Here is a 9,322-nt window from a genome sequence, read left to right as displayed (position 1 = left end):
TAGGTTTTGTTTAAAATGATATGGTCTGGGTTTTTTTTTTACCCAAAGTTCTGAGACACATTTAAGGTGTTTTTGCCATAATTTGAGATTAAGGCATTTTGATGTCTCAAGTGGCTGAGCTTTTAAAATCAAGCTGTAACATGAAAGTGTGGAGGGCTTCTTCAAATTCCTTTGGAGATACAAGATAACTTCAAGTCAAGTGGAGGCATTTAACAATCAGGCAAGACAGATGTTTACAAGTGCTCCCATGCTCAGCATTTGTAGCTTGAAGTACAGTAATTTCATTAATTATTAAAGTTAGTCTTACCTTCTCAGACTTAGCCCTAGCTGGTACCTTTTTGACTAGTTCTTTTTTTCCTTCCTTAAATAAGTATGCTGCTGTTTACCATAGCAACAATTACAATACCTATATCAGAATCTGTAGGCATAAATTTTTTGCAACCTACTTTTAATAAGGGTTCAACCTCTCCTCTAGCCTACCACCCAGCAGAGGCAGTGGAAGAGAAAAGTTATTAGGATACAGGGGAAGTGAACCTGTTGAGCAATAGTTCTTTGTGGGACAAGCTTGGTATTCTTTGGCAACAGTCCCATAGCAAACAAACACCAAATACAACACAGCAGCCTCAGACCAGTCCTCTAGGCAGGCAGACACCAGGCACAAACCAGCAGCTACAGTCCAGTTCTCTTAACAGGCAGACACCAGCTGTAGTTCAATCCTGAAGAAACTGCCAGGTTCGCCAACCAGCCTGAGATTAGGCTGCTGAAGCAGCAGTTTGCTGCAGGAACTTCACCAGCAGTTCTTGGGCAAGTTTCTTTCACTGACAGCCTTACCACAAGTTGATCTCAGCAATGCCATGTAAGGCAAATGAATACATGTGTGTCGTTAGGGAAAGATGGCGAGGTGAAGCAAACGAACCCAAAGCTCAGTGCTCACCCCCACTGTCTGTGGGCTCATATTTATACTCTTTCATCAAGTGTCCTTTCACACGTTCGCTATAACCAAATATCCTTTCACCTGTGTCTGCTTCAGGGATACATTCTTTCACGTGTCAGCTTTAGCAAGACATCCTGTCACCTGTGTGCCCCAGCAAAACTTTTGACATAACTAACTTTCCAAAGAAACTAGAAGTTTCCACTTTAAGAATCTCCATGGGAAATCTGTAGAGGCTTGAGGTTTGAATTCAAGACCACAGTGTTAGGACTGGAGGAGAAAGGCAAGGTGATTCTATAAAATTGTTCCCCATCAAGCCATGGATCCCTCTGAAGATGTGAATGAGATTCAAAGGTCTTGTGAAGCAGGGTAGGGGTGGAAGAGTGGCAAAAACCCTGATAAAGTCTCTTCATTTAGAATTCATCTGTCTGAAAGGAGAATCTGTATTTTAACAATTGAGAAAGGCACAAACATTGTTTAGGATCTCATTGTTTTCTGTTGTGTTTATCCCTTTAATCTATTTTTGTCTTTGGTAGAAACGGTCCTGTTAATATTACGCTTATGTTTCTACAAAAAATATTTTAGGTGATTTATTGACTCAATAAGTAAGAATCATGTAGTGATAAACATTTCTTTAAACAGCCTTGAGTTTTCTGTGATTCTTAGTTTTGTCTCAGCAGGTCTCAGGCTCATGGCTCTTTACAACTGTCCAGTCTTCCTAGGTTTTAATAAGAACAACTTGTTCTTAATATTAGTTTCATCTTATAGCTCTACCTAGGAAGGTGATACTGGTTGCATTTAGGGTCTGTTAAATGTTAAGAGCATCAGGTTCGCAAAAAGGAGCTGACACAATTACCCTTCAGAAGCTCTGTTTGGAAAGGGAGCCCTGACTGGGAGCGGGGGATGGGAAGGATGGGAATGGGGATTCCTAGTCTGAATTCTACTGCTGTGAGGAGTTCTGTGGCCAAAAGCAAGCCAGGGAAGAAAGGCTTCTTAGCTTAAACATCCACATGATAGTCCATCATTGAGGGAAGTCGGGACAGAAACTCAAACAGGGCAGGAACATGGAAGCAGAAGCTGATACAGAGGCCACAGAAGAGTGTTGCTTGCTGCTTTGCTCAACCTATATTCTTATAGAACCAGGATCATCAGCCCAAGGGTATCCCTACCCACAGTGAAATGGACCTTCCCGTTAAGAACGTGCCCTACAGTCTTCCTACAGCTCAAGTTGGGTTGTTGTTGTTGTTGTTTAAAGAATTATTTTATATGTATGAGTACACTGTAGCTGTACAGATGGCCATGAGCCATCATGTGTCTACTGGGAATTGAACTCAGGACTTCTGCTTGCTCTGGCCTGCTCGCTCCAGCCTCTGCTTGCTCACTCTGGCATAATACACTGTAGCTTTTTCCAGTTGCACCAGAAGAGGGCATCAGATCTCATTACAGATGGTTGTGAGCCACCATGTGGTTGCTGGGATCCAAACTCAGGACCTTCAGAAGAGCAGTTAGTGCACTTACCCACTGAGCCATCTCAGCCAGCCCTGTTTTTATTTTTTGAGACAGGGTTTCTCTGTGTCGCACTGGCTGTCCTGGAACTTGCTGTGTATACTAGGCTGGCCTCAAACTCACAGAGCTTTGCCTATGGAGGCATTTTTCTCAGTAGCTCTTCCCTCTCTCACATGACTTTAGTGTGTATCAAGGTGACATCAACTGTTCAGCATGAGGTGAGAGCAGACTTTCAGCTCTGGAGAGAAGCTCCGCAGGAAGAGAGGGCCGCCATTAGAACATGACCAGGACCTGAAGGAGCGAGGCTTGAAGTCCACAAGTCAAGGGTTTTCTGAGTTTGGGGCGTGGCAGGGAGTTCTGCACCCTGTGAGTTAGCCAGGGCTTTCTAGTGCTGAGGGACAGAGGCAGCCACTAGATAGGATCCTTAAGTTTACCTTGGAGTTGCAAGGAGAAGGAGCGGGACTTGCTTCTCTACTGGGGCCTGAATGCAGTCACCCATCAATTCTTTATCCTGAGAGACCGATGGAGTCAGGTTTGGGTAGCCTGATTTTTGCAGAGGGGAGAAGCTAGCTAGAGGCTCCATGATCCAAAAGGGTGATCATAGGATATGTGGCCAAAAAAAAAAAAAAATTTTTTTTTTCATAAAAGGCTAGAGATATAGATCCAGTGGTAGAGTGTTGCCTAGCACGCATGAACCCCAAGGTTCCCTGGCATTGCACCAAAGCCTGTAGTCCCAGAACACAGGAGGTAGTCTGGAATACCAGCCTGGTCACAAGCTACATGAAACCTAGGCTCAGTAATAACCAACGAGCTGACCAAAAAAAGATAATTGAGACATGGATATGAAAAAAAAAACCACACACTGAGCATTGTTGGTGCATGCCTTTAATCCCAGCACTTGGAAGGCAGAGTTGGAAGCCAGCCTGGTCTAATTCCAGGACAACCAAGGCTACACAGAGAAACCCTGTCTCAGAAAGAAAAGAAAGGAAAGAAGGAAGGAAGGGAGGGAGGGAGGGAGGGAAGGAAGGAAGGAGGGAGGAAGGAAGGAAGGAAGGAAAGAAAAGAAAAGCATAAAAAATTAATGTAAACAGTAATATCACTGGAGAATCTCTGGCCCTTTGTAATTTACTCTGTATGTTCTTTCGAGAGTTTGAAAACAAAAACTAAAACAAAAACAAAAAAAAACTAAATAGGGAATGAGGGAGAAGGTTCAGTGGGTAGAAGAAGTGCTATGCAAGCCTGAAGGCTCCCTGGAGCCCTCTTAAAAAGCCAGCTATGGCAGTGTGCCCTTGTAACCCCAGCACTCCCACAGAGCGATGGGAAGTAGAGGCAGGCTGGAAGTTTGCAGGCTAGCTAGCCCAGAGTGCAGGATAGTATCAGAAATGATGGACCCTGCTTTTAATTGTCTCAAGGACACTTAATACACAGACACCAACCAAACTAAAATTGCTTTTACTTTTTAAAAAATCCTTACACGACTGCCAAGCCTAACAGAAAACTAATTAACTTACCATCCATTATGATTGTTAAAGTAAAATATAATTAGTACTACCTAATAGTTATAGTTCAAGATTAAGGCTCTTAGCAATGCTACATGGACTCAGTAAGTTTTCTGTATCTATGTACACATACACATATAAACATGTATACATATGTAACTAGTAAATATAGGGAAGAGGTCCTGAATTTGAGAAGGAGTGGGATAGGGATATGGATGAAGAAGGAAAGGGATGGAATGATGTAATTAACAGTACTCATGTCTGAAGTTCTCAAAATCAAAACTTTATAGTTTGACAAATATATACATATATTTGTTTATTTTCTTCGGAGACGATGACTTAGTTTGTAAGGTGCCTGCTACACAAGCTTGAGAGTTTGGAACCATGGACTCCACGTAATAGTAAGGTGTGGCAGCACACTAACTCCAGAGCTCAGCAGGTGGGTATTTGAAGCTCCCCGGCCAGTTAGCCAAACCGAACTACTCGGGGTTCGATGAGAGACCCTGTGTCCAAAGACCTACCCAACACTGACCTCAGTCCTCACAAATGCATAAATATACACCACAGAGAGAGGGGAGGGAGGAGAGAGAGACTTTACAGTGTGTTCTTGCAGGATCACTTTAGAACACAGCTCCCTGGTTAACAATGTCCAGCCCAGAAGTAAGTTATTGTAAACCTGTGCCGGGGTCCTTTATGAACAAACATTCCATAAACACCTGCCGCAACTCCGCTCAGTTCACACTGGCCAGTAGATTGCTTTTCAAAGCTGAAGAGGAGTGCGGAAGTTAGCTGCACTTCATTTAAGGGAGCAGTGGAGAGTCAGAAGAGGTGGCTGAGTTGTTAAGAGTGCTTGCTGCTCCTGCAGAGGACTCAGTCCTCAGCACCCACACGAGGAGCACAAAGCCTCCCATAACTCCATCTCCAGGGAATCCAACAGCTTCCAACTCCAGTAGGAATCGGCGTGCAACAGCACGTACATAAGTGTGAACGCACATAAAAATAATATCTCCTGAGAAGCTCTGCCAGTGCCTGACTAATATAGAAGTGGAGGCTTGCAGCCAACCATTGGACTGAGCACAGGGTCCCCAGTGAAGGAGCTAGAGAAAGGACCCAAGGAGCTGAAGGGTTTGCAGCCCCTTAGCACGAACAACAATTGAACTAACTAGTACCCTCAGAGCTCTCAGGGACTAAACCACCAACCAAAGAGTACACATTGTGGGACTCATGGCTCCAGCTGCATGTGTAGCAGAGGATGGCCAAGTTGCTCATCAATGGGAGGAGAGAGGCCCTTGGCCCTGTGAAGGTTCTATGCCCCAGTGTAGGGGAATGCCAGGGCCAGGAAGCAGGAGAAGGTGAGTTGGTGAGCAGGGGGTGGGAGGAAGGAATAGGGTTTTTTTGGTTTTTTTGGGGGGGGGAACTGGGAAAGGGGATATCATTTGAAATGCAAATAAAAAAATATCTAATAAAAAAATAAAAATCTCTTCGCAAATCAGATCCCTGATCGTCCGTGTGAGTTCACCCCTCAAAATAATACTAACGATGATGATTTGATTTAGCATTACTGCTAGGACAGATAATATACGTTAAGGTGTTTATTAAAGCTTTTCCAAGGTTAATATTTCTCACCATTCCCCACCACCCCTCTGCTTGCCTGTCACGAATTTAGCACTGGCCTGTTAGTAGAGTTGCACATTCTGCAGCATTCTAAAGCAAAACATGGGAGCCTACTCAGCCTTAAAACGTCAAGTGGAAGTGTGAGAGAAGTTGTTCAGCGTTCTCAGGAGTTTCCTGGCTCTCAGGGTGAATACGGTGGTGGTGAGTGGTCTGAAGAGAGCTTCTCATAGGCAGGTGGAGCATTGGGAACCTGGGAGGAGGAGAGAGGAGGAGAGTGGGCTTGGTAGAGGTGCATGGTATGGGGGGCGGGGATTGAGGCAAGGCAGTTTGCATCCATCGAATTTGCACTTTGGCTGTGGACTGAAGCTTCTAAACTTTCATACAGATTTTTCACCCAATGGAGTAATGATTAAATTTTACAAATATGTATATTGAAACGTTGGAGGGAAGAGAGAAAGAGAGATGGGGATATTCCCCAAATCGAGAAGTATATTTATGCTCAGATTGTTCATCAGAATTTCCAAGTCCTAATGAAAGAACTGTGCTTGGTTTATTTAGTCATTTTGTTTATGGGGGCAACACCCATGCCTCAGCACACATGTAGAAGTCAGAGGACAGTTTGGGGGAATTGGTTCTCCCCTTTTACCAGGTGGGGCTCAAAGTTGTCGGGTTTATAAACAGAGGCCTGAGGCCACTCACCTACCCATGAATTCTTGAGTCCTGAGTATCACTCAACAAACACTTCATCTTCACCACATAGGTCCCTGTTAGTTGTGTCTAACAGCACATTTAGGGCAGGGAAGAGGGGTAACTCGATGATAGACATCATTAAAAGATGGAGTCAGGAGAGACGCATGGATCTACCAACTGAGCACAATGTGCCAATCATTCAGTTAAGGCTCACTACAGTTCAAGGGAAAAACTGAGGCCTAAGAAAGCCACTTGTCCTAGCTCCCAAATAGAAAGTCATGGAGCCAAGACACAAGCACGGGCCGTGTGACTCCGGAATCAATGCTGGGCATTGCTTTGCCATGCTTAACGTGCACCCGTGCTCTGCAGCAGAAATGCATGCAAGACACATGCAGAATTTAAATGCCTAGTGGCTTTTACCCAACAACTATGTCTCAAGTGTTTAATACATGTGGTTGTGGCTCGGCCTTATAGGAGAAATGCTTCCTGTGTCTCTTACATGTAAGACTCTCATTGACTGTAAAATCTAAGAAGACATAGCTTTAAAAAAAAAACAAAAACTATTCCCCATGTTTGTTTGTTTGTTTATAAAATATACAAAACAAAAATTACCATTTTGACCTTAATGGGTGAGGGGCACACATGTGGACTGAATCTAGGGCCTCGTGCATGCAAAACAAGTACTCTGTCATTGAGCTAAGACACCAGCCTGAATCATAAGCATTATTGGTCAGTTAACCGTTTAGTGACATTAAGTAGATTCAAGATTACACTTTTATAGAAATCAACTTTGTTTACTTGGGCTAACAGCAGCTGACAAGAAAATGGCCAGATGCATGATCACCACCTACCACAGGCTGATGGGTTTTTTCTTGGGAAGACAGTCGGCTGTCCTGGTGGTCAAGACTCTCACATGAGCATCTTTCCCTCGAGGTATTTTGAGTACCAGCATGGCGCTTTTTGTCCTGAAGTATAAAATCATAGAATGAATAGTAAATAAGAAGGAGGAGGAAGAGGAGGAGGAGGAGGAGGAGGAGGAGGAGAGGGAGAAGAATGAGTCGATTAAAGACAAGATAAAGGATACAACGCTTTAGAAATGAGCATTAAGGACGGAGATACGGCTTAGTGGTTAAGAGCACTGGCCACTCCACTCGAGTACCCAGGTTCAATTCCCAGCCCCACAAGGCAGTTCATAACTGCCTGTAACTTCAATTTCAGGAATTCCTACACTCCACATAGACATACATGCAAGCAAAACACCATTACACACGAAATGAAAATAAAATTTTAAAAACCTATACACGTAAAAATGGGCATTAAGCTAGCTAACTAGCTTACTAGCTTCCACTTACTAGTTGGGTGTCCTCACACCACTCCCTTACTCTTCATTTCAGGCCCGAGATCTGTAGCAAGATGATACAACCCACTGCTCAGAGATGTCAGGACTAACTAAAGTGCCTGGCACCACACTGTCACTAGCTGGGGAGTCTGGACGAGGAGGCTGGATCTACAAAGTGAACAATGGGTGAAGTTATCCTTCAGAAATGAGATGGCCTAGAGAGACGCCTCAGTGGTGACCATCAAGAGACGCCATGGTGGTGACACGCTTTCGCTGCTCTTGCAAAGGACCCAGATTTTGTTTCCAGCGCTGGTACCGTGGCTCACTCCTGTTGAACAGTCCAGTTCCAGGGGATCCAGGACCTTCTTCTGGCTTCTGCATGGATGTGGTATGCCTTCATACATGCATGCAGATATTCATAGGCATCATAGGAAATAGAATCTTTAAAAAAAAAATTATGATAATACGATGGGCTGGAGAGATGGCTCAGTGGTTAAGAGCACTCACTGACTGCTCTGCCAGAGGTCCTGAGTTCAATTCCCAGCAACCACACGGTGGCTCACAACCGTCTGTAATGGAATCCGATGCAGTCTTCTAGTGCGTCTGAAGACAGCCGCAGTGCACTCATAAACATAAAATGAATAAATAATTCTTTTTTAAAAAAGTAAGATAAAGGAAGAAAGCTGGGAGTTCTGCTATACTCGTATAATTCCAGCACCAGGAAAGCCAAAGCAAAAGGAACATTAGTTTGAAGCTAGCTTGGGCTACAGAATAAGAACTCCCAGCCGGGCGGTGGTGGCGCACGCCTTTAATCCCAGCACTTGGGAAGCAGAGGCAGGTGGATTTCTGAGTTCAAGGCCAGCCTGGTCTACAGAGTGAGTTCCAGGACAGCCAGGGATACACAGAGAAACCCTGTCTCCAAAAAACAAACAAACAAACAAACAAAAACAAAACAAACAAACAAACAAAAACTCCCTCAGAAAAGAGAAAAGAAATGGAAAAAAGAAAAAAGAAAACCGCTTATAACCCAAAACAGACCATTTCCTCCTTAAATTGATTTTAGTATTTTAACACAGCAATAGAAAGGAGCTAAGACATAATACTTCCTGCACTGTGCCACATAACTGCACCACACTTACCTAAAACTCTTAGGCTAGAGATTGCCATCGAGGCTTTCCAGGAGGGTTGAACATCTCAAAGCAAGGTTTTAGTATTAATTCTGATAATATGGCCTCAGAAGGTGGCTCGGCCAGTAGAAGTTCTAGTCTAATATCGGGAACTTATAACAAAAGTCCAAACACAGCAGCATGCACCTAGAGCCCAGTACCCCTGCAGTGAGACACTGAATGGAGACAGCAAAGTCATCCAGAGGCTCACTAGCCAATGAGCCTGAAACACACAAAGCTCAGGCAGGAACACGAAAGAGAAAGCCTGTCTCAACAAAGTGGAAGGCAAGAGCTGACTCTCAGACATGCTAAGTAAAAACTAATAAATGTTTCCTGCCATGCTTTTGCCATGGCTAGGTGTTGGTTTTATAAAATATTGGTAGAGCACCTGGGCAGGACCATGCCAAAGCATTCCCCCTGAGAAGTCAAGCCATGAGACAGACCTAATATAAAGTGGGGAGAACAGGAGAGAGAGGGGGGAGGGAGAGACCAGCCGGGGACACCATGTGGAGAAGAGAGAGGTGAGAAGAAGAGAGGAGAGGAAAGGAGAAAGAGAGAGAGAGAGAGAGAGAGAGAG

At 44.2% G+C, this 9,322-nt stretch overlaps 1 protein-coding gene across 1 annotated transcript in view; it reads right to left on the bottom strand.

The window, feature by feature from the left end:
- Positions 1-5,487: 5,487 nt before the first annotated feature.
- The window catches only part of Mlana (melan-A), a 12,826-nt gene continuing 8,991 nt past the window's right edge, over positions 5,488-9,322 (bottom strand). The window contains exons 4-5 of the mRNA XM_031384804.1: positions 7,092-7,205; positions 5,488-5,800 (exon numbers count right to left, since the gene is read on the bottom strand). Coding sequence (XP_031240664.1) covers positions 5,732-5,800; positions 7,092-7,205 — 183 coding nt within the window. The 3' untranslated portion in view covers positions 5,488-5,731. The remainder of the gene's footprint in view (positions 5,801-7,091; positions 7,206-9,322) is intronic.

The sequence above is a fragment of the Mastomys coucha genome, unplaced genomic scaffold (assembly GCF_008632895.1).
Source record: "Mastomys coucha isolate ucsf_1 unplaced genomic scaffold, UCSF_Mcou_1 pScaffold21, whole genome shotgun sequence".
NCBI lineage: Eukaryota > Metazoa > Chordata > Mammalia > Rodentia > Muridae > Mastomys > Mastomys coucha.
The sequence above is the reverse complement of the archived record's forward strand: the minus strand, read 5'-3'. Positions and strand labels throughout refer to the sequence as shown.